We start from the raw sequence: 26,363 nt of genomic DNA on the forward strand, positions 1-26,363 counted from the left end.
AAGGCCATATCACTAGTGGGGATGAATCCAACTAAAAACTTGGCATTGCATTGCACAAGATAGTAATGACTATTCAAATTAGTTATATGTTCTTAGCGTTATCATTGTATAGGGTGGTTGCATTAAAAGGCATCTCACTTGGTGTAAAAGATGTCAAAATTAGATTGTAACATGTTTGATATGACTTATTTATTGTGTATCTTGTGGCCTAGAGTAAGATGTTTTATCTTGTTGTTACAAGCATAAAATATCCTCTATCCCTTCCATAATGGATTATGTTCATGTTTTCTTGGAAACGTATCTGCATTGATTTGAAATCCCCTACATAATCTACTAAGAATTTTTTTAAAGCACCAGAAGTTGCAATTCCATTCACCTTCGTTGTTTATAAATTTTATGTTTAATTTGGGACTAGATCAAGCTAAAAGTATTGCAAATTATCCAATATGCTAAGAGTGGCTACAATGCTACAATGTACTGTATGTTATTATGACAAAAAAAGGGGATAATTGAGTACATGGAATACTTGTAAACGGGTTAACTGGATAGATGGAGAACTTATGAGAGAGGGCTTCCAGATTCCAATATCAATGCTATACCACTGTTCTAATGAGGAAATTATGTCCCTTTTACATTTTGGGTAGCAGTGGCATAAATGTAAGATAATGCCCTCTCTATTGCTCTCATAGGCAAAAACAAAGAACTTAATCTTTTATTTTGAGTGGCTCAAATGTAACTCCATGCCAGATTCTCACCATGGCTTGAGAGGTCCAGGGTCATGCAGCATAACCTGTGGGCCGAATACTTACAATTCTCACCATGTTTTGAGAGGTCCAGGGCCATGCAGCATAACTTATGGGCTAAATACTTATTTGTAACATGAGAAACCATGGCTTGAGAGGTCCAGGGTAATGCAGCATAACCTGTGGGCTGAATACCTACAATTCTCACCATGGTTTAAGAGGTCCAGGGCCATGCAACATAACTTATGGGCTGAATACTTATTTGTAACATGATAAATCACTGCACTCCATTTTGTTTAGAGAAAGGATTTGTATTTTGGGTAGCAGTGGCATAAATGTAAGATATTATCCTTTCTATTTCTTTCATAGGAAAAATGAGTACCTGAATCTTTATTTTGAAGTGGCTCAAAAGTAACTCCTTGCCATATTCTGACTATGGCTTGAGGGTTGAGGGCCACACAATTGTAAATACATTTGTGTAACATGAGAATTCACTGCACTCTCTTTTTCTTAAGAGAGGATTTGTGATATTCTTTTATTGACTGTGGAAGGATCAGCACTGATTAAGTATCATTACAAAAAATGGTACCAACTCTCAAGGCCAACGAGCCTTGATTCATAAATACCTTTAAAAGGCCATATCACCAGTGGGGATGAATCCAACTAAAAACTTGGCCTTGCATTGCATAGGATATTAATGACTATTCAAATTAGTTATATGTTCTCAGCGTTATCATTATATAGGGTGGTTGCATTAAAAGGCATCTTACTTGGTGTAAAAGATGTCAAAATTAGATTGTAACCTGTTTGATATGACTTATTTATTGTGTATCTTGTGGCCTAGAGTAAGATGTTTTATCTTATTGTTACAAGCATAAAATCTCCTCTATCCCTTCCGTAATGGATTATGTTCATGTTTTCTTGGAAACATATCTACATTGATTTGAAATCCCCTATATAATCTACTAAGAATTTTTTTAAAGCACCAGAAGGTGCAATTCCATTTACCTTCATTGTTTATAAATTTTATGTTTAATTTGGTAATAGATCATCATATGGTTTGGCAAAACTGGGTATAGCGTAGATTTAGATTGGAAAAGGAACTGGTAAGTAGAAAATGGTCTCCCTAGTCTCAGGACAAGTATCCTATGTGTTGTCTACAATTTATGTTTAATTCGGGAATGATCAATATATGGTTTGCTAAATTTAGGTGTAGTAAAATTGCAATAAGTGGTAGTATTTGGTTAATGTATGTGATTAAGGTTAGAGTTTATTTGAAAGCATATGACTTTATTGTTGTGGCATTGGCAATAACAGTATATGATACAAGCTTTTTTGCTTATACTATTTAGATTGAAACAACCTTTTTGATATTGATCTAAAACTGTTTTTGGTTGTCTAAGAGTGGCATTCTTTCCAATTCTTTGGATTAGAATGCGACAACCATTTTCTAAGAATTGTCTGTCCCTGGGCATTTTCCTGTTTAGTCCATAATTTATGTTCTAATTTGCTAAATATACAATGAAATATAAAACAAATAAGTAAGCCAAATCCCCTTCAATCAATGTTCTAAAAAGGTGTGAGCATTGTGAGTCATCTGCCATGCTCCCATGTTTATGTTATTGAAGAAACATAGAATGACTAAATGTTGAACCAATTGTTTCGGTTAATGATTGCAGAGATTTTGGAGAGCTTTGGCAGAGCTAAAAAGTGCTTGAAGATTTATGGTTCGATTAGGATTGAGAGCATGAGAGCGAGCTTCAAGAGCATGGAAACTGATTACCTGAGATATAATTCTTCATCATCTATTGATAAGCTTGAGTGGACTGCTCTAGAAGACCATGTGGCAGAATGGTTGGAGGTGTTAAGGAAGACAGTGAAGGTCTTGGTTTCTTCTGAGAGGAAGCTCTGCAACAGGATTTTTCAAACATTTGATATTGAATTGTGGACAGATTTCTTTCAGAAATTGGTTTTAGGAAGCTGTATGAAAGCACTGATAGAGTTTGGCGAGGTCACTGCCCTGAGCCAGAGAGAGCCTCAGAAGCTGTTCAAATTGTTGGATATGGTTGAAGGATTGGAGAGATTGAAGGAGGACTTCGGGGTGGTTTTTGAAGTGCCCAGATGCCTGGAGATCAGGCTTTGGTTGAGCAAATTGGAGAAGCACTTGGTGCACAGTGCTTGTCAAGTTCTGTGGGACTTTGGGAAATAGGTAGAGGAGGATCCAGGGTTGTTTGTTGATGGGAGTCCACCAAAGCTTACAAACTACGTTGTGAATTATCTCAAGTTTATGTTGACTGAATATGAGGAGGTTATGGCAATGTTCTAGGAAATGGAGAACAACATAAGCCTTGCAGAGGCTGTTAGTCATGTGATGGATTCTTTGGAGCTGAGTTTGGAGACCAGAGCCACATGATACAATGCATCTGGATTGTCACACATATTCCTCATGAATAATTGTTGGTATATATTCAAGAGAGCCAGACAACGAACTAGGGAATCTGTTGGGTGAGGCATGGCTAAAGCACAAGAAGAGATTGGTTAACCAACATGTTTTTGGTTATGAAAAGGAAGTATGGGTTCCCCTGGTGAAGCTTTTGAATAGAGATGGACTGGCTATGTCCAGTGGTGGAAAAGGAGGAGCCAGGGATTTGTTTAAGCAGAGAATCCGCTCATTCAATTCAACATTTGAGAAGTCATATGAAGAGCACAAGAATTGGTTGATCTGTGATTAAGAGCTCAGAGAGGGCACCTTTACGAAAATTGAGCAAGTTGTAATTCCTGCTTACAGGAACTACATTGCAAATTTTAGCATATTGATTGGTCATTCTGCCAGTGAAAGCAAGCATTTGAGATACACTCCAGAGCAACTCGAGTTTATGTTATCACATCTGTTTACACAGAGTTCAAGTAGGACTGGATTGTCCAACTGAAATAAAGTAGATATTCCAGGCTAGGAAGGTCAGGGCTTAAACACAACTGCATGATTACTAGGCACCCTTATTCTTTTTGGTCAATTTGGAGGTCTCTGCTAATTACTTACATATTTTTAATCATCACAATCTATCAAATTACAAGCTTTTAATATAGGGTATGTGAGTGCTTGGGAAATTAATATTTAAATATTAAATTTGGTGCAAAGCATGTAGTATTGTAGGCATTTATGGTCTTTAGTGGGCCCTAAGTTATTAGGTTTTCATTATCCAGCTAAGAGTATTGCAAATTATCCAATCTGCTAAGAGTGGCTGCAATGCTACAATATACTATAAGTTATTTTGACAAAAAAAAGGGATAATTGAGTACATGGAATACTTGTAAACGGGATAACTGGATACATGGAGAACTTATGAGAGAGGGCTTCCAGATTCCAATATCAATGTTGTACCACTGTTCTAATGAGGAAATTATGTTCCTTTTACATTTTGGGTAGCAGTGGCATAAATGAAAGATAATGTCCTCTCTATTGCTCTCATAGGCAAAAACAGAGAACTTAAATATTTTATTTTGAAGTGGCTCGAATGTAACTCCATGCCACATTCTCACCATGGCTTGAGAGGTCCAGCGTCATGTAGCATAACCTGTGGGCTGAATACTTACAATTCTCACCATGGTTTGAGAGGTACAGGGCCATGCAGCATAACTTATGGGCTGAATACTTATTTGTAACATGAGAAACCATGGCTTGAGAGGTCCAGGGTCATGTGGCATAACCTGTGGGCTCAATACTTACAATTCTCACCATGGTTTGAGAGGTCTAGGGCCATGCAACATAACTTATGGGCTGAATACTTATTTGTAACATGAGAAATCACTGCACTCCATTTTGTTTAGAGAAAGGATTTGTATTTTGGGTAGCAGTGGCATAAATGTAAGATATTATCCTCTCTATTTCTTTCATAGGCAAAATGAGTACCTGAATCTTTATTTTGAAGTGGCTCAAAAGTAACTCCTTGCCATATTCTCACTATGGCTTGAGAGGTCGAGGGCCACGCAATTGTAAATACATTTGTGTAACATGAGAAGTCATTGCACTCTCTTTTTCTTAAGAGAGGATTTGTGATATTCTTTTATTGACTGTGGAAGGATCAGCACTGATTAATTGTCATTACACAAAATGGTACCAACTCTCAAGGCCAACGAGCATTGATTCATAAATACCTTTAAAAGGCCATATCACCAGTGGGGATGAATCCAACTAAAAAATTGACCTTGCATTGCACAGGATAGTAATGACTATTCAAATTAGTTATATGTTCTCAGCGTTATCATTGTATAGGGTGGTTGCATTAAAAGGCATCTCATTTGGTGTAAAAGATGTCAAAATTAGATTGTAACTTGTTTGATATGACTTATTTATTGTGTATCTTGTGGCCTAGAGTAAGATGTTTTATCTTGTTGTTACAAGCATAAAATCTCCTCTATCCCTTCCGTAATGGATTATGTTCATGTTTTCTTGGAAACGTATCTACATTGATTTGAAATCCCCTACATGATCTACTAAGAATTTTTTTAAAGCACCAAAAGTTGCAATTCCATTTACCTTTGTTGTTTATAAATTTTATGTTTAATTTGGGAATAGATCATCATATGGTTTGGAAAAATTGGGTATAGTGTAGATTTAGATTGGAAAAGGAACTGGTAAGTAGAAATGGTCTGCCAAGTCTTAGGACAAGTATCCTATATGTTGTCTACAATTTATGTTTAATTTGGGAATGATCAGTATATGGTTTGCTAAATTTAGGTGTAGTAAAATTGCAATAAGTGGTAGTATTTGGTTATTGTATGTGATTAAGGTTAGAGTTTATTTGAAATCATATGACTTTATTATTGTGGCATTGGAAATAACAGTATATGATACAAGTTTTTTTTCTTATACCATTTAGATTGAAACAACATTTTTGATATTGATCTAAAACTGTTTTTGATAGTCTAAGAGTGGCATTCTTTCCAATTCTTTGGATTAGAATGCGGTCAACCATTTTCTAAGATTGTCTGTCCCTGGGCATTTTCCTGTTTATTCCATAATTTATGTTCTAATTTGCTAAATATACAATGAAATATAAAACAAATAAGTAAGCCAAATCCCCTTCAATCAATGTTCTAAAAAGGTGTGAGCATTGTGAGTCATCTGCCATGCTCCCATGTTTATGTTATTGAAGAAACATAGAATGACTAAATGTTGAACCAATTGTTTCGGTTAATGATTGCAGAGATTTTGGAGAGCTTTGACAGAGCTAAAAAGTGCTTGAAGATTTATGGTTCGATTAGGATTGAGAGCATGAGAGAGAGCTTCAAGAGCATGGAAACTGATTATCTGAGTGTTAGGCCCCTATACTACTAGTGTAACCCCTTATTGTTATTAGTATAACCCACTTATTATATTGATGTACCCATGTAGTGCCCATATTGTTACTATTATGCCACATAGAAGCCCACCATTGTTACTGTTGTGCCCTACAATATTATTGTTATGTAGGCTTTGATTGTATTGGGACCACTTAGACTCCTATATATAGAAAGGAGGTATTTTCATTTGTATCATCCAAGAATTGTTCATTTATGTAATGTAAAGGAGGTTGCCCCCTCGAAGAGGCTGAATTCTAAGGCGTGGATCTCTCTTTTCTATCTTTTTGTGAGCTGGTTTCATAACATTTGGTATCAGAGCTTTGGATTCTAGGGTTTCGCTGCTCCAAACAGGTCATCGTGGCATTTTCGCTATAACGTTTTTTCAGTGACGTTTCAGAAGTCGCAAAAAAAACCCATTTGATAAGAATTGGCGTTGAACCTTGGGTCCGAATTTCAGATCTTTTTGCGCGATATTTTTGGAGATATTATCTGCGGAAGTTGGTCTTTTTGCAAACTCCTGAATTACACTCAAAACAGGTGACCTGGGGAAAATCGTCATAACTTTCTTTCTGAGCATCGGATTGAAATTTCGTAAGAAGTTACAGAAAGAGGACGGACTTTAGTTTCTGTTTATATATTTTTCAGAGTCAAAGGTTGAAAAAGTGACACGTGGCACTTCATACAAGTTCGCTCTACTGAACTAGTCTATAATCAGGTCACTGCGGGAGATTGTGCATAACTTTTTCTTGGAGAATCCAATTTGGATCATACTTGTGGCATTAGAAAGAGGACACAGAGGGCTACTACAAGTCACAAGTTCAGAACTTAAAGATCTGAAAGTACAGAGTTACAGTTGTTTCAAGGTAGAGCTCCTAAAATCAAGAAAAAGCAAGATGAGGAAGTTTGATGGCAAGGATCCGGTAAATTGGATACTTCAGATGGAGCAATATTTTGATATACATGGTGTACAACTGTTACAAAAGTATGTATTGCATCTTCATATTTAGAACCAGATCAATTTTTATGGTACAAAGGCTTTTTTCTCGTAAAAAACTTGTTACGTGGTCAATTTTCACGGAGGAAATGATAGCACATTATGAGGATATAAAGAGCAACACCTTCTTTAGAGAAACACCACAACAATTGGAAAGAGTAAAAGGGCTTTGTGACATAATGGAAAGAAAAATTATGGAAACCAGAAGCATACCCCTCACAACTATAAAGATGGAAGTGTTTTTCTCCCAGCCTTCCACAACCTACAAGGGTTACACCACAACAATTGGAAGAAAAAAGAGAAAAAGGGCTTTGTTACAATTGTGATAGCAAATGCACTAAAGGTCATAGGTGTGCTGAGAAGAAATTATTTTACATAGAATATGAAGAGGAGGAAGAAAAGGATCAAGAAACATCAAAAGAAGAGGATATACGTTAGGACACCACCCCAGAGAAAGAAGAAATGAATCAGACCATATGTTGTAAAGCATTGGCAAGAATTACCACTCCTCAAACTCTCAAGATAGAAGGACATATCAACAAGAAAAAGGTGCAAGAAGTGAAAGATCACATCGAGAAAGAAGAAATGAATCCAACCATATCTTGTAATTCAATGGATGAAATTACCACTCCTCAAACTATCAAGATAGAAGGACACATCAAGAAGAAAAATGTTCAAGTAGAGAAAGATCATATCGAGCATCAACAACAAGTTCTCCAACTTTTAAAGGATAACGCCACTTCGGTGCAAAATCAAATGAAACAACAGGTAGATCAACATCGTAGTGAAAAATGTTTTGATGTGAGTGATTGGGTATTTTTACTGCTACATCTCAAGCAAGCTATTTATGAGAAGGAAATGTTGGCAATACTACATGCACTTAAAAAATGGCGACCTTACCGAATGGGAAGATGCTTCAAGGATGAGGATGTGGAAGCATTGTTTTGCGCTATTTATATTATCCAACCAAATTGGATAAACGAAGCAACGGATGAATGGAAGAAGAACGAAGAAGTATGGCCACTTATTCAAAAGTTGCAAAAGATCCCAATTCAAGCAATATTGCCAGAAATTGAAGAGGAAGGAAAAATCATATTGGAACCTGGAGCAGTCACAGAAACAAGAACCCGACAGCTACGGAATCGATCAATTTCAGAGTATCTCATCAGTGAAAACTTACCCGCTGAATATTCCACATGGGAGGACAAGAATTTTATATAGAAGCATCAATAACTACTCAAGCGTTGAGGACAACGCTTTTTGAAGGAGAGGGCATGTTAGGCCCCTATACTACTAGTGTAACCCCTTATTGTTATTAGTAAACCCACTTATTATATTGATGTACCCATGTAGTGCCCATATTGTTACTATTATGCCACATAGAAGCCCACCATTGTTACTGTTGTGCCCTACAATATTATTGTTATGTAGGCTTTGATTGTATTGGGACCACTTAGACTCCTATATATAGAAAGGAGGTATTTTCATTTGTATCATCCAAGAATTGTTCATTTATGTAATGTAAAGGAGGTTGCCCCCTTGAAGAGGCTGAATTCTAAGCGGTGGATCTCTCTTTTCTATCTTTTTGTGAGCTGGTTTCATAACACTGAGATATAATTCTTCATCATCTATTGATAAGCTTGAGTGGACTGCTCTAGGAGACCATGTGGCAGAATGGTTGGAGGTGTTAAGGAAGACAATGAAGGTCTTGGTTTCTTCTGAGAGGAAGCTCTGCAACAGGATTTTTCAAACATTTGATATTGAATTGTGGACAGATTTCTTCAAAAATTGGTTTTAGGAAGCTGTGTGAAAGCTCTAATAGAGTTTGGAGAGGCCGTTGCCCTGAGCCAGAGAGAGCCTCAAAAGTTGTTCAAGTTTTTGGACATGGTTGAAGGATTGGAGAGATTGAAGGAGAGGCTTCGGTTGAGCGAAATGGAGAAGCACTTGGTGCATAGTGCTTGTCAAGTTCTGTGGGACCTTGGGAAACAGGTAGAGGAGGATTCAGGGTTGTTTGTTGATGGGAGTCCACCAAAGCTTACAAACTACTTTGTGAATTATCTCAAGTTCATGTTGACTGAATATGAGGAGGTTAGGGCAACGGTCTGGGAATGGAGAACAACACAAGCCTTGCAGAGGTTGTTAGTCATGTGATGGATTCTTTGGAGCTGATTTTGGAGACAAGAGGCATGGGATACAATGCATCTAGATTGTCACACATATTCCTCATGAATAATTATTGGTATATATTCAAGAGAGACAGAGACAACAAACTAGGGAATCTGTTGGGTGAGGCATGGCTAAAGGATAGGAAGAGATTGGTTAACCAACATGTTTTGGGTTATGAAAAGGAAGTATGGGTTCCCCTGGTGAAGCTTTTGAACAGAGATGGACTGGCTATGTCCAGTGGTGGAAAAGGAGGAGCCAAGGATTTGTTTAAGCAAAGAATCCACTCATTCAATTCCGCATTTGAGAAGTTATATGAAGAGCACAAGAATTGGTTGATCTGTGATGAAGAGCTCAGAGAGGGCACCTTTACGAAAATTGAGCAAGTTGTAATTCCTGCTTACAGGAACTACATTGCAAATTTCAGCATATTGCTTGATCATTCTGCCAGCGAAAGCAAGCATTTGAGATACAATCCAGAGCAACTCGATTTTATGTTATCACATTTGTTTACACAGAGATCAAGTAGGACTAGATTCTCCAACTAAAATAAAGTAGATATTCAAGGCCGGGAAGGTCACGGCTTAAACACAACCACATTATTACTAGGCACCCTTATTCTTTTTGGTCAATTTGGAGGTCTCCGCTAATTACTTACAAATTTTTTATCATCACAATCTATCAAATTACAAGCTTTTAATATAGGGTATGTGAGTGCTTGGGAAATTAATATTCATATATTACATTTGGTGCAAAGCATGTAGTATTGTAGGCATTTATGGTATTTAGTGCGCCCTAAGTTATTAGGTTTTCATTATCAAGCTAAGAGTATTGCAAATTATCCAATCTGCTAAGAGTGGTTGCAATGCTACAATGTACTGTAAGTTATTTTGACAAAAAAAAGGGATAATTGAGTACATGGAATACTTGTAAACGGGATAATTGGATACATGGAGAACTTATGAGAGAGGGCTTCCAAATTCCAATATCAATGTTGTACCATTGTTCTAATGAGGAAATTATGTTCCTTTTACATTTTGGGTAGCAGTGGCATAAATGTAAGATAATGTCCTCCTTATTGCTCTCATAGGCAAAAACAGAGAACTTAATCTTTTATTTTGAAGTGGCTCGAATGTAACTCCATGCCACATTCTCACCATGGCTTGAGAGGTCCAGGGTCATGCAGCATAACCTGTGCGCTGAATACTTACAATTCTCACCATGGTTTGAGAGGTCCAGGGCCATGCAACATAACTTATGGGCTGAATAATTATTTGTAACATGAGAAATCACTACACTTCATTTTGTTTAGAGAAAGGATTTGTATTTTGGGTAGCAGTGGCATAAATGTAAGATATTATCCTCTCTATTTCTTTCATAGGCAAAATGAGTACCTGAATCTTTGTTTTGAAGTGGCTCAAAAGTAATTCCTTGCCATATTCTCACTATGGCTTGAGAGGTCGAGGGCCACGCAATTGTAAATACATTTGTGTAACGTGAGAAGTCACTGCACTCTCTTTTTTTTAAGAGATGATTTGTGATATTCTTTTATTGATTGTGGTATTCTCACTATGGCTTGAGAGGTCGAGGGCCACGCAATTGTAAATACATTTGTGTAACGTGAGAAGTCACTGCACTCTCTTTTTTTTAAGAGATGATTTGTGATATTCTTTTATTGACTGTGGAAGGATCAACACTGATTAATTGTCATTACACAAAATGGTACCAACTCTCAAAACCAACGAGCCTTGATTCATAAATACCTCTCAAAATGGAAATTTCGACTTGAATTTAAGTTTATCGAAACAACTCAATTGAATTTTCTATTTATAAAAATATATTACATATATATTTGTATACTTAATTGTATGGTATTTTTATTTATAGATTTTGGAGTAAGATTTAAAATTGTTTTTGGTTGGTTAAATTTTTTTTTTCTTTATATACCTAATTGGCCATTTGGTATAGCTTAATTTTTCTTGAATGATGATGATATATAAACTCACATTCACGCATAAGAGTTAGTGATCATTATCCTAAAAGGTGGTTCACAACTCATTTATTATAAGTTTTTCCACCTTAAAAAAAGTAATATTTCTGCATACACAAAATTACTAAAGAAAACACATATCTAGGATTTCCAAGTTTCTCTAATTATTTCTAAACCTCCAATGATGTCAATCATGTTGGTTCATTTTTGGGGGGCTCTTCAGTGCATAAAAGACCAATACTCACAAGTTCAATAACAAGCCCTGCTTTTATTAGTAGTTCATTTGTGTCATTATTGGGTTTTCTCAATAGACTATTGTAAACAACTTTCATTTTATTTGGAAAATTAATGGTTATCCATTTTGGACGATTCAATCCCTCCACAAATATGTTGTTGGTTGGTTTTTTCTTTGTTAAAATCTCCAACAATACTATTCCATAATTATATACATCTCTTTTTGTTGAAACACTTTCACCAAATCCATATTGGGCAAAATGATTCAAACCATTTTAACAAAAAAAAAAATCAAATAAGAAATCTATAAATATGAGAAAAAGTAAGACATGAATGCATATAACTACCCAAAAAGTCATACCTGGGGAAATATAACCAATGGATCCTTTAAGTGTATGTGAAAATTCATTGAATCTATAGTGTTTGCAAAAATTACTCTTGCAATACCAAATTGTGCAATATAACCTGTCATGTCATCTCCTAAAATCACATTACTAGGTTTTAAATCAAAATGTACCAGTTGCACAAAACATTGGTGGTGCAAATATGCCAAACCTTGAGCTATGTCTATAGCGATGTGTAGTCTTTGATTGAATCTCAATTGACATACATCTTCACCAGGGTATAACCACTTTTCTAATCTTCCATTTTGAAAATAAGGAAATACTAAAGCTTTGAAATCAAGGTTTGAACAATAGGTACTTATTTTTATCAAATTTTGGTGTCTAACTTTTCCCAACTCATTACATTCATTGATATAACTTCAGTGAGCCTCTTCAATTTGCAAATTGAGGACCTTGATAGCAACCAATATGAAATCGATCAATACTCCTTTATAGATTGATCTGAAACCACCAACCCCTAAAAAGTTCACACCACTGAGTCGGTTAGCTGCGAAAATAAGTTCCTCTTGTGAAATTCTTGGAGGGCCTGAATTCCAAGCAATAACTTCTGTAATCTCAAGGAAATCTCTCCTCGAACTTGTCCCTTTCCATGTTGCCAAATTAAGAATACAATGAATAAAATGCATATTACAACAACACAAATTCCAAAAGGAATTATTACCCTTTTCACAAGCCAATGATTATTGTGAATATTGGCAGTAGGAGATGGACATGGTGGTAAATATACCCATTGTCTGCTCAGACCGAGATATCCCACGAATTCTCCGCTCCTATGTCTTTAGAAAATATCGCCTTTGGGAACTTCCCCTTTCAACTTATTGAAAGAGAAGTTCATATGGTGATGCATTTTAAGATTTTCAAGGGACATTGGTATTGTGCCTGAAAAATTGTTTCCAAAGAAATCCAAGTCCTCATAAAATCCCATTTTCCCAAGTGAATCGAGAATTGGGACATCAAATGAGTTCAACGAAAGATTAAGATATTGTACTTTTGTGCAACTTTCAAGTTGGATTGGAATAAAACCCATTAACTAATTGAAAGCAACATTTATTTATTGAACCATGGTCATTTTGCTAATTTCCAAAGGTATGGGACCTTCTAATAAATTGGTGGATAAGTTGAAGAAGAATTGCAAATTTGGAAGACCTGCAACTGTTCATGGTATATTTCCATGAAATCTGTTGTGAATCGGGTCCAAAACCTCCAATCTCAGGCAATATCCTATCTTGGGGGATATGTTTCCGGATAATTTGTTTTGATCAAGTTAGAGGTCTCTCAGTTGTTTCAGTTGACCCAAAGAGTGAGGAATTTGTCCATAGAACCTGTTTTGGCTCAGAGATAAGAGTCCTAATGCTTGTATCCTGCCAATTTCTGTTCGGATATTTCCTTGTAACTTGTTTTTTCACATATACAATATTTCGAACTTTTGAAGTCTTCCAAGTGTTGAAGGAATGGATCCATTGAATATATTCCACTCTAAATTAAGGTATGTCAGATTAGCCAGTTTTCCAATCTCTGGTGGTATTTTTCCACCTATTTCATTGTGGCTCAAATTAAACATAGACAGTTGGGAAAGTTGTTCAATCGAAAAAGGTAGAGTGTCAGTGAGATGATTTTCACCTAAGCGTATTTGTTCAAGGAAGGAGCAATTAGTTAGAGCAGTAAGAATAGGTAATTTTGTACTGCTACCACTTACGAGCTGATTTCCTCCTAAAAAGAGGCATTCCAATCTGAATAGCTGACCCAACTGCACAGGAAGTTCTAGGATGCACATAAAAGAAGGGAAGGCAAATAATGAATGGGGAAAAGTTCTCAAGTAAGGTTAGCCAGTTTTGGCAATATGCATTCATTGAGCTAAGGCTGAAAAATGATATTTGTAAAGATTTTTAATTCACTTAGTGCTTCCATCTATATTCATGTAGATGGCTACAAACATACAGAATGCCAAATGAATGCATTAATAATTGATAAATGAGGTTCTTGCAATGCGCTCACCTTCAAGGTCAAACACTTCAACACGAGTGTCAAAAGAATTAATCGATGTTGGAGTGATTCAGATCTTGTCCTATACACTTGAGAATCTAGATTTAGATCATCCTGAGTGTGTTAATATTGAAAATGGCATAGTGAAGGACTTAGAGCCCTTAACTATAGAATCAATATAAGGCCATGAAGATGCTCAACACAAAAATAGCAATCCTGGAAATTCGGGCTCCATTTTGCAACAACGCTAGAATGAAAGAGAGAATGAAGAAGAATCATTAGCGGATGCAATTTCTCATTCTAAAAGATAGATTCTAATCAAATGGAATTATCCCATGATGCAATAGCATCTATTGTTGAAATATTTGAGAATAAAGTCTGAAGAGGAGTTTAAGTTTTGTGAATGAGAGTGTTGAGTAAGATGTTGGTGCAGTTGCAATATTTAGAATTGAACATGGTAGGCAAGATAGTTTAGTAGATGAGGATGAAGAAGTGGAGATGAGTGGGGATGGTGGAGAAGAAGCTACAGAAGATGAGGATGAATAGGAAGAGGACAAGGAATTACATGAGGATGATGTTCATCACTTGTTGCATTTAGATGTTGACCACAATATTAATGAGCTTGGTGAGGATTCAGAGGATTTAAAATATTTTATTGACAGTAGTGGAAAGGATCTTGTCTATCCACAAATTCTCTTTGAGAAAAAATTGCTGGAAACAGAAAAGTTCTTCCCTCTAGTCAAGGGGAGGTACACTGTACATAACATCACTCTGGTCCAATTGGGAAACTGGGTAAAGTGGTCAAAGAGATGGTGGAAATTGCATCTGGAAAAATTGCAAATTGTCAATGTTAAATAGAATAATAATTTTTCCATAGAACTTATTTTGGCTCAGACATAGGAGTCCTAATGTTTGTATCCTACCAATTTTTGTTGGGATATTTCCTTGTAACTTGTTTTTGCCCAGATACAATCTTTCCAACTTTTGAAGTCTTCCAAGTGTTGAAGGAATGGACCCATTGAATATATTCCACTCTAAATTAAGGTATGCCACATCTCTAGTGGTATTTTTCCACCTATTTCATTGTGGCTCAAATTGAACACAGACTGTCGAGAAAGTTGTTCAATGGAAAAAGGTAGAGTGCTAGTAAGATGATTTTCACCTAAGTGTATCCTTTCAAGGAAGGAGAAATTAGTTAGAGCAGTAAGAATAGGTAATGTTGTGCTGCTACCACTTACGAGATGATTTCCTGCCAAAAATAGGCATTCCAATCTGAATAACTAACCCAACTTCATAGGAATTTCTAAGATGCACATAAAAGAAAGGAAGCCAGATAATGAATGGAGGTAAAAATTCTCAAGTAAGGTTAGCCAGTTTTGGCAATATGAATTCGTTGAGCTACGATCAAAAAATGATATTTGTAAAGATTTTTCATTCACTCAGTGCTTCTATTTCTATTCATGCAGATGACTACAAACCTACAGAATGCCAAATGAATGCATTAATAATTGATAAATGATGTTCTTGCAATGCACTCACATTTAAGTTAAAACATCTCAGCAGAAGTGTCAAAATCATTAATCAATGTTGGAGTGATTCAGGCCTTGTCATGTACACTTGAGAATCTAGATTTAGATCATCCTAAGTATGTTAAGGTTGCAAATGGCATAGTGAAGGCCTTAGATCCATTAACTATAGAATTGGTATAAGGCCATGAAGATGCTCAACACAAAAATAATAATCATGGAGCTTCGGGCTCCATTGTACAACAACACTAGAATGAAATAGAGAATGAAGAAGCATCATCAACAGATGAAATTGCTCATTCTCAAAAATAGAAACTAACCAAATGGAACTATCCCATGATGCAATGGCATCTAGTGTTGAAATATTTGAGAATGGAGTTTGAAGAGGAGTTTAAACTTTATGAATGAGGGTATTGTGTAAGATGATGGTGTAGTTGCAAGCTTTAACATTGAACATGGTGGGAAAAATATTTTAGTAGATGAGGATGAAGAAGTGGAGATGAGTGGGGATGGTGGAGAAGAAGCTACAAAATATGAGGATGAAGAGGAAGAGGAAAAGGAATTACATGAGGATGATGTTCATCACTTGTCACATTTAGATGTTGACCATGTTGACCATGATGTTAATAATCTTGGTGAGGATTCAAGAGGATTTAAAATATTCTATTGATAACATTGGCAAGGGTTTGGTCTATCCATGAATTCTCTCGGAGAAAAATTTGCTGTAAATAGAAAAGTTCTTCCCTCTACTCTAGGGGAGGTACACTATACAAAACATACCTTTGGTCCAATTGGAAAACTAGATAAAGTGGTCAAAGATATGGTGGAAATTCCATCTGGAAAAAATGCAAATTGTCAATGTTAAACAGACTAACAAACTAAGTCAAACTTCTCATGATCTAGATATGTTGAAGTAGATAGACCTACCAAAAACATGTTGATCCCCCACATTTTCTATTTGGATACAATCATGGCATTAAAGTCCCAAAATGGAGGAAGACTACCGATATTTACTTGTCATAAGATGACCTTGGATTGCAAAACATGTAGGAAAGACTCAAACAAAATGCTGGAAGGAGCACCATGATTACATGGAAATGATAGATCTAAAGCTGCAAATGCAAATTTAGAGTAAATGTATAGATAGATTAGTTCCAAGAAAACATGTACCATACGACATGGTATTATTGTGCATATATTTAAAAGGATGCATGTTACTATACACCCAACACAAAATTAATAATGAATAGTAAGGATCAACATATTTGCAATTAACTTGAGTAAAAAATAATTACTTGAAATGCAAAAGTACTTCTATGATTTGATTTGAAAGTATTTAGAGTTGCCACTAGCTGAAGACCCGAGGTAAAAAGCTAGTTGAACTTCCTTCTCACAAGTTTCTCATCCTGATAATTTTTTAAAGACATGAACTACTGCAATGCAACAAATTTGGTCCAATAAGTAGATTGCATATTTTTGTTTTGCATGGATACTGCAAGAGGAAGATCACATTTATCGCTTATGTCATTTTTTAAAGTATAAACATCAATTCAAATTAACTTGGTTTTATTCAATAAGGCCATTGCATGCTATGTTAAGAATGCATATTATTTCTTATATCATCTACATAATTTCAAAGAGTATCTATTTCAAGTTGAAGTTGTGTGTTGAACGATGTTAAAATGGAATCCCAAGCACAATGCAAAGCCATACAATGAGATTAATCAGTTCTTGTACACATCAATCAAGATTTTGTGGTCTTCACAACATATCATAAATCATTTTGATCAAGATATTATTCAATGAAATCCTAGGGAAAAACCAGTAATACCAAAATTTTAAAGAAGATCCAAGCACTGATTTTTGTGGCCAATGATATTGTGATCAAGAATTTGTCCTATAGTGAAATGATGGGCAAGATCCATCGAGGACTTTAGTTGATAAATAAATTGAAAAATATGTGACCTATGACAAGTAAGATAATAGAGTGTGCACTAAACCTGTTATTGGGAACTTGAGATGACATTTGAAGTCTATTTCGCAAAATGATGAGCTGTAGTACAAGTAGCCCTTCACCTAAAAGAATGGCTCTGCTTGTTAGATTCTACCCACCTTCCTACCTGAAAATCTATAAAAAACAGGAAACTCCCCAAACACAATTCTATATTTTCCACAAAGAAATCCTTTTCTAAACAAGCAATCACTCTTTTTAACTCCATAGTATTCGATAGCCCTCAGAAGCAATGATTGAATCCAATGGACATAATAATGCAAGGAAAAACCACATAGACGACAACCAAAAATATTACAAAGGTAAATGGGGCCTCAATGCACTGGTGTAGTCTTGGAGTGTTAAGCCATCCACTGAGGTTCTATTATCAGTGTGTTATACCCACCAAATGACATGTCCCGATAAGGAGACGAGGTCAGGTCCAACTCCAACAATTTTGACAGAACAATTACCCCTCACACTTGGCTCCAAAGCCAAAGGAACTTTGTATTGTACAGTGCAACTCTCCACCTTCTTAAAGTAAATTCCAAAAAATAAAAACTCCAAAAAGTTGAGACAACCTCTTCTATAAATTCCCAACTTGATTCAATGCATCCTCCCATCTCCGCCGAAGAAAACTATATCTCAACACCTTACTATTATGTATTATTGTATATAATTATTCCCACAAATAAGAGCTTCGATATTATATTCATACCAAAATTATATTTGTAATAATAGCTAATAAGACAACCTTAACACAACTCATAAAAAAAGAAATTGCCCTTCAAAAATTGAATATGGCCACCATTTATTTGAAAAGTGCAAATTCATAATCTCTTTGTAGCAAAAATAATTTGGAGGGGAATGGATGAGGTGTTTGGATAGCTCTTTAGAAACCAAGAAAGGATCACTAATATGGAAATTGATTAGATCTATAATCCCAATCATTCAATCTAAGTTAAATTGGGTACCTAAAAATTTGCAGTAATTTCCAGTAAAAGACTCTAGGATCATATACAAATTATCCATTGCAAGACATGCTGACTTTCTCGCACTTTTGTATTCCGCAATATACATTGTACGATTCTAAGACATTTTCATGAGGACATTAATTTCATGTAGAATAGGAATAATTCCAGCCAATGTCAATAATGCCTCTATATTTGTTAGTTGAGAAAGTAGATCTTGAGCTTTGTCTACATTGTAGCGATTTTCATACATCAACCCTACCAAAGATTTGAATTCACTAAATAGTCTTTGAGCTGGTCCATTTAATCAAATCCATCTTGTATCAAAATCTTTCAGTGAGATTTTTCTATCCGTAACACCATCTGCAAATTGTTGAAACTCTAAATATCGTTTGGGACTACGAGAAAAGTATGCATGAGTCTCACATACAAGATCTTCAACTTTTGAAATTAATGGAAACTTGCCTACTATTTTAAATGCAAGATTCATCCTATGAGCCATACAATGAATATCAAGCATATATTGTGAAGTTGATAGTTGTATCCTAACACAAAGGCCATTCCTTTGTCCTTGCATTACCAATGCTCCATTTGCTCCAACACATATCAACTTTTTTGCAATCATTAAATGATCCATACCACTTTCCTTCAAACTATTAAGAACAAGTTCATAAATATTTTCAACTGTAGAAGTCTCTCTCATCTTTTTAATCCCAAGTAGATAGGAATTCCTAATATGGTCATTAACCATATAAATTCTCATGCAAATCCATGAAGTATTAGCTATAGTTGTAACCTCATCCAAAGACAATGCCAAAAACCTAGAATTTTCAATCTTTTCTTTCAAATAATCCTTTTCTACTTGAGCTAGATATCTTGCCCATTCCCAACCACTGGTTACAGAACACTGAGAAGATGGATTGTTTGACACTTGAAGAAAAGATATAAATTTCAGGTGATCTGAATAATCTGTCATAGGACGACCTTTGGATAAAATGTGAAATACAATGCTCAATTGTATTGTCTTGGATAATAAACTTCTTTCCATCGCCTTTTCAAATAGAGATATGATGGTTCCTCCACTTGCATCAAGTTTCCCCTTACTTATTAAATATATTTTATATTTTTCTAAATATTTGATATATCAACATTCCTCAGAATATTTCCATCTAACAATATATTTCTCTTTACCATTTACAATTTTATTTCAAACACCTTTCCTGCATGATTTTGTACTGTATCTAGCTTCATCTGAAATTTCACTACTTTCGATTTTTCCAACTACACGCATTACATCTAACTTGTCGGAAAACCTTTTTCTCATTTGTAGGAGGTATTTCTTCAATAAATGGAAAACTTGAGAACCAATTTTCTTGGAATCATCTCCCAATGGTCCACTAGCCTTTTTTCCTTTTTTCGTGAATGGATTGTGTCACCTTCCAAGGAAAAATATTTAACAGTTTCATCACCAATTTATGTTGAAACTGCATTTATCTCACCCTAATCACTTGAGGAACCTATTATTTCATCCATCATATGGATATCAAATGCATTTCCATAAGAGTTAACCTCTCTGTCAGTAACAGATTGTTCAAAGGAGCTTGAATCATGAAGAGAATGTGTATTTTTGGATGGAGCCTTTTGAAAGTATGATAATACATCCATTTGCCTTGATGGTTTCTTCCCACGATTATCTTTTGACATCTCACTGAATATTCCACAAGTAAAATTTCAAATCGATCTACAAACCTGCATCAATAGTTTCCAAGAGTTGAGATATGCTTCATATAAATTCACTTGTTCATAGAAAATAGAATTGTACTTTGCAAAAGAATTGTTGAGTCAACATTGAAAGAACATATATTAGAAATTGAATTTTGAGGCAAAATGGAATTTCACAAAAATTATTTAATAATGATAATGGGAAACTATTAACTTTTAAGACATAAAATATAATAATTCATTTGTATAACATTGAAACAACATCATCCTTGCAGGTCTATCTTAGTCCTTTTGGTTTACAAGTTTGGCTTGGGTCGATATCCATGCTAGATATATGTCGATGGGCTTTATATCATTCCCATTCCATGCAGTCAGTTTTTTGGACAAATTCTATTAAAAATTTAGCAACTCTTTGAATTCTATGCAGAAAATAGAATATTAATCCTCATGGATTTGAATGTAGGCATGATCTAGCATGAAATCCATTGTTAGATGAGTAAATTTCATATGGATTTGTTGTAGAATTCCCTTGCTATTTTACATTTGTGTAGCCATATATCATGCTAAGAAGTGGGTGAATCAATGCAATTTGCATGTGTTAAATGGGAATTCTATGTGAGCATTTGTAATTCCATCTACAGTTTGATTTGAATTTTAATGATTGTTGTTAAACAACCACAAATTTTTTCATAACTGGGAATCTTGACTAGGTCTGGATCTTGAGGAAATTCTTGAGATATGGTGAAGTGGATATCTGGTTACCACTGTGGGAGCAAGGTTGGGTGCACCATTTGGGAGTACAAAGTTTAAAATTTCATCTCCCAAGAGTACAAAATAAAATCTAGATTCTAGACATATAAAAACCATAAGAAAAACCTTAATTATTGTAGTTTCTAATTTCAGAACAATGCAACATTAAACATATCAGTCACCAACTCAACAGTATGAAGTTGGTGTAAATCAATATGCATGAGAAAGTTACTGTATTTCTTGCATATTTCATATTAAGGTTAGGGTAATTGATTTACATCCTTTCAAAGAAGTAGGTGGAAGGATATGAACTAGTAGTTTGGATGGAGGCCACCACACATCTTGTTGTCATATTTTTCTGAACCCCTCAAACCTCCAAATCTGATAAGGAGAAGTCAGACTGAAGCCTATATCATTATTATATATGGTAACAAGGAATCCCACGTGGAGTTGAAGGGAGAAATGATAATTTTGACCTAAAAATTGCAGTCCTGGAGTCTAATTAGGACAAAACTTATGTCATTGGAAAAGTCTCGTCGATACAAATGCAATGAAAACATCCAAGTTGAGTTTGGGAAACTCAAAAAATGTTAAAAATTTTCAATACCCCATTTCTCTAATTGTAATAAGGAAGTTGGGTTAGCATAGTGAACAAATCCAAGGTTAAGGGGGTTTGTTTACAATATTCAACTTGATCCAACATGTTTACCAGTTCATGCTTTCATAGAATTGTTCTTTTGAGAAGCATCTGAACATCGAATAGATTGTAAGCAAGTTCATGTTAATAAAAGTTGTCCATTTGGATTTGCATCTTTCTTCCTTGAAATTGCTAAATGGCACCCCTTTATTTTGTAAAATGCAATTGGGATTAAAGACAATTTGTAACTGTAAATCATGTAGGGAGGATTGCAAAAAAATTAATATGGTATAAAGCCTTATTATTTTTAATAAAAACCTTACTTTACAAATATTGCATGTATGTGCGTGTTTGCCCTTTAAAATTTATATTTATTTGTGTCTCTGACACCAATCAAACCTTGAAATATTGCGACCTATCAATAGCCATGAAGGAAAAATGGTATTTCCTTCAGCTAAATCATGGTGAGATTTTGATGCCTGCAAATTCTATATCTCCTATTATATGAGTAAATGAATGCAGCCACAATTTTTCATTCTACCCTAATCTTCACCTTAAAGCTCACCATTTAAGAATTTTGGTGGTTACTAAATGCACACAATTTTTTTGCCATTGTGGTCAGGGGATTTTCCTCATACACATATTGATGGACAAGTGCAATGTGAAATCAACATAACAAAGACTATTTGGTGACTCTTATAATCTAGTCTGCTCGGCTAACTGTATTGCATATTGCACCAATGGTCTTTGAAATGGTTACTCTCTGTTTGTAATTTTGAAATGCTCCCAGGAGGATGGTGATATAATACAATAGAAACGATTTTTTTTCACCAGAATGTTTAGTTTTGAGTGAACTAAGAAAGGCACAAGGAATTGATTGTGATCCAACACCATTTTAAAATTAATGTTAGAAGAGTTTTTTGATGATGGATATCCTAGCCATTGACATATTTTTGTTGTGGCTCCTAATATGTCTAAGAGCATTAGTGTCTTCAGGGTGGTGAATTGTGATTTATTTACTCTCCTTTGGGCAAAGATAATTTTTTTAACCACACTATTCCCATGTTGAGCAGTAGAGAAAAAATATTGTAATTGCTTCCTTTTACTGTCTTTTCTCTTCTTACTCTAAAAAAAATGATATGGCAGATGGTGGCAAAGTGTGTGAAAATGTGGAAACAAAGTATGCGTAGTTGGAATTAGAAGAGTGGAAAAAATGGAGGGGAAGTGGATGATCCCTTGGCCCTAGTTTTGTTGCCTTTTGGTAGAAATTTTGGCACCCAGCCAACATGGAATGAAAAACACAAATGTTTAGTTAAATAATGAATCCATACAGGTGAGGATAGTTTTAGATAGAGGAGGAATGACCTGTTATAGAGTTTTATGAACCCAACATTTCAAACTACCAAGTGAGTCCATCATTAGGGGATGCGTCAATAGATATTCTGAAGATATTAATGATGTATCCATGAGCTATATTTCAGAGTGTATATATAGGTTATGAAAGAAATAATATAAGAAATTTGGTCGGCCATTATCTGATTAGTTTGTTAATATTTAGATTTTTATTTTTATTTATTTATTTAATTACTTAATTAATTAATTATTAATTATTTAATTTATTAATTTGTTTAATTAATTTATTTATTAAAAAAATTGATTAATTATTTATTAAATTAATTACTATATTTATTAATTTTTTATTATTTAGTTATTTACTTTGTTTAATTACTTAATTAATTTGTTTAATTAATTAAATAATTAGTTTATTTAATTAATTAATTTGTTAATTAATTAATTAATTTTTTTAATTCATTTTTTAAAATTCATTTCAAGTTTTATTTTAATATTATCAAATGATTAGTTATGAAATAATTAATTAATTATTTATATGTTTATATTTGTTTTTGTTTATTGTTTAAGGAGGATGTTAGATAATCTTTTCTTAGTCCCCAATCAATGGGGAATGAAACCTGACTCGGATGCAGGTGATAACAATGGCATTAATGGTGATTAGATGGAAGGGTGGCAGGAGGCCTGGCCACATGGCTGCTCGCATCCCCTCCCAAGCCAGAATGAAAGGAATTCATGGCACCTTGCAGGAGCCATTAATTGGGTGCTCCAGTCGAGAATTCTCTATCAAGCTCAAGGAAATGGCCTCCACTGACCATAATGCAGTCTTTCCTCCTCTACTCAACAGCATTTGCCCTCCTCAGGCAGTGAAGCCTTGCTCTCGCACCGTCACTGGAAGCCGTTGTTGGCTGCTCAGTTGCGTGGATGTGGGAAATGGGTATCATTTCTCCCAAACCATGCATTGCAATTTGATTCCAGCTCAAAATTCCTCAGCTCTCTCTTTGCATAGCCATTCCTCTAGTTTCCCCACTGATAGCTCTATGACGAATTCTGCCATGGCTCGCATCCGCCACCGCATGCGAAGCAGAAGAGGGGGCAGTCATGGCGGCAACATCCGCCCTCCTGCTATGCCCAACCCTGCATTGCCTCCCTCTCCTCTTCTCCTGATATTTCAAATCCATATAGCACCTTCTTGAGAAGATATCCTGATACCCGCAGTGGCAGAGGAAGGGCTCAGCTCCAGGGTGCACGCAGGATGGACACAACTATTCATACGGCCAATTTTCCCCTTCCCCCTCACCCTGTTCCTCACACAACTAAATTTTTCTTTCGCAGCACTCTTCATAGGCCTGTTATCACAGCCACAGTCACCATCACCTTCTCTAAGGAAACTGATCCGCAGGAAGCTCCGCCAGAGAACATTGGTGAGCAGCAGAGGGCTACTCAAAGGAACAGCAGCGCTCGAGAACTAGGCAAGCAACAGCTGGTTGAGGACCTTGCCACCCCGCATGGAAAGCAGCTAGTTCGCAATCATCCAGTTGACGAAGGCAGAGATGGAGACATGAAGGAAATCGGTGGTAGAGTAGGAGACACGTCCGACCTACATGCAGTAGAAGGTAGCTCTGTTGGCACTCAACCAACTCATGGAATTCAGTGTGCCACATCAGCAGAGGAGGAGGAGCGGTACAAGTACGCGTGTCTTATCGAGGAAGAGCCTGCCCCAGACGACCTCCAGGAAGTCCATCATGATTGACACTTGGTAGCCATGTGTCTCCCTTCTGCCAAATGGCTTTTTCTTATGATGATTGGATGATTTATGTTATGTCATGTTGTGTAAAAACTTTCCTTCAGGTTATTTTTCTGCTATGTTTGGTATTTTTTGTCAAAACTGGTAACCCTTGTGTGGGTTTTTTCTGCCTTCACATAGTGGTTTCCCCATCGATGGGGCAGTCATGCTTAGACTGTTATATTTTTTGACAAACGTTGTTCAGCACTGTTGAGGACATAGCCTCGTTGTACTTTTATTATGTTTCATATCAATAGAATAGTTTTACATAGAAAAAAAATGGGGAAGGAAACCTGTAGAGGCTTGACACTCTATCAATGCAAATGAAACCCTCGAAAGGAATTGATATGATACCAATTGTGATGTACTTGGACTCATGAGGACCCATCATAAAATTATAATAAAAGGGGCATACCCATGTAAGCCATGAAGAATAGGATAAAATATTATAATTGATATGATAGTGATTATCACAATGAATGAATGTAATAACTGTATATGACATTTGGATGTGTGGATGAATAATCTTGAATCTTGACCTTAGGGAAAAGGTGCCAAATAATTTTCCAAATTATATTATCTACATTTAGCTCTATTAACTCCTATTGCGGAAGCTTTGTTCATTATGAAACTCTATACTACTTGCAACTCTATCTTCCACAAACGTCTCACCATCTTTTGTTTTCTGAAGGGGTTTGCAGCCTAATCTCATAAAACTCCTAGTCTTTGCAGTCTTTCTATTTTAACTCTATCCTATTTTATTTTATGTGTAAACCCATTGAAATAAATGTTACCTTGTGTTTTTGACAGATTTTAAACCATGAAAGAACACAACCCCACCTACCACAAGAATGAGATATATTGTTAGCTCAATAATTTTCCCAAAGGCTACATCAATATCAATATCCACATTCAGAAAATCCATCTGGGGGTGGAGCATGCCCACCAGGATTTGAAGCTGGGTCAATGCCACAACAACCAATTGAAGTTGTTGTTACACCTAGCCATATTTTTTGTCTAAGGAAGAAAAAATCATTTTATATATTAAGTAGAAAAAAGGTTACATTTTGCAAGTGTATGAAATCACTTAAAAGGAAAGACCCAAATCTATCATATCCATCTCCTATATACTATAAAAATTACAACACACTCACAATGCTCAAATCGAGAAGAGAAAACATCTAGAAGGAAGAATATGTTGATAAAAGAAGAATGACTGGCAGCCAACCTCATAAAGCATATGGCCACTTTGAATCCTATTATCAACGTTGCATGCAAACCAACCATTCTTCTTCACTATCCTCATAATTCTTGATAAGCCAACTTTATAGTCACATTCTGTATCATTGCCATTAACTCCTAATAGTAATGGAGTTGTCTAATTGTATAAAACATGAAAACTAATATTTCATGGCAATTGCTGAAATAGTATATATTATAAAACTCCATACCTCCTCAACAACAAAAAGTGGAACAGAGGTGGGTCTTGAACATGAGCATCATATTCCATCATCCAGATTCATTATGCAATTCCCACATCTGATTTGCTATTGCACATCCTTGTTATACAGACAATATATATTATGAATATATGCAAGAAATTGTCCCAAAACTTCTAAGCCTACTTTTTTTTGCATGTGTTTCTTTGATCATTGCAAACATTGCAACTGAAGATGAGAACGACAATATTATGAAGAAAAATTCAAAGCATTACCAGAATGTTGCAAATTATCAAACTCCAACTCCATCCCTTCTGATACCTTAGAAGACCCAAAAA

The 26,363-nt window shown here is 35.4% G+C and overlaps 1 protein-coding gene and 1 pseudogene across 1 annotated transcript; both read left to right on the plus strand.

The window, feature by feature from the left end:
• The first annotated feature begins 2,412 nt into the window (after positions 1-2,412).
• LOC149254643 (exocyst complex component EXO70A1-like) lies at positions 2,413-3,475 on the plus strand (annotated as a pseudogene).
• A 5,279-nt stretch (positions 3,476-8,754) lies between these two features.
• LOC149254644 (exocyst complex component EXO70A1-like) lies at positions 8,755-16,050 on the plus strand. The gene is made up of 4 exons (XM_089454805.1): positions 8,755-8,785; positions 8,879-9,180; positions 9,333-9,768; positions 15,815-16,050. Exons 1-4 carry the CDS (start codon positions 8,755-8,757, stop codon positions 16,048-16,050), a joined length of 1,005 nt encoding a protein of 334 aa, XP_089310931.1.
• The last annotated feature ends 10,313 nt before the right edge of the window (positions 16,051-26,363 follow it).

Source organism: Pinus tabuliformis, chromosome 7 (assembly GCF_031772625.1).
Source record: "Pinus tabuliformis cultivar Carrire ecotype Pingquan chromosome 7, CPIR1, whole genome shotgun sequence".
In the NCBI taxonomy this organism is placed as follows: Eukaryota; Viridiplantae; Streptophyta; class Pinopsida; order Pinales; family Pinaceae; genus Pinus; species Pinus tabuliformis.

Excerpts from the sequence above, each read along its gene's own strand:
- LOC149254644 (XM_089454805.1), top strand. The coding sequence starts at position 8,755 with ATGGTTGGAGGTGTTAAGGAAGACAATGAAG. Across the intron at positions 8,786-8,878 it reads TGTTAAGGAAGACAATGAAG|GAAGCTGTGTGAAAGCTCTA; the intron begins GTCTTGGTTTCT and ends AATTGGTTTTAG. Across the intron at positions 9,769-15,814 it reads TTTGTTTACACAGAGATCAA|TTGCAAGCTTTAACATTGAA; the intron begins GTAGGACTAGAT and ends ATGATGGTGTAG.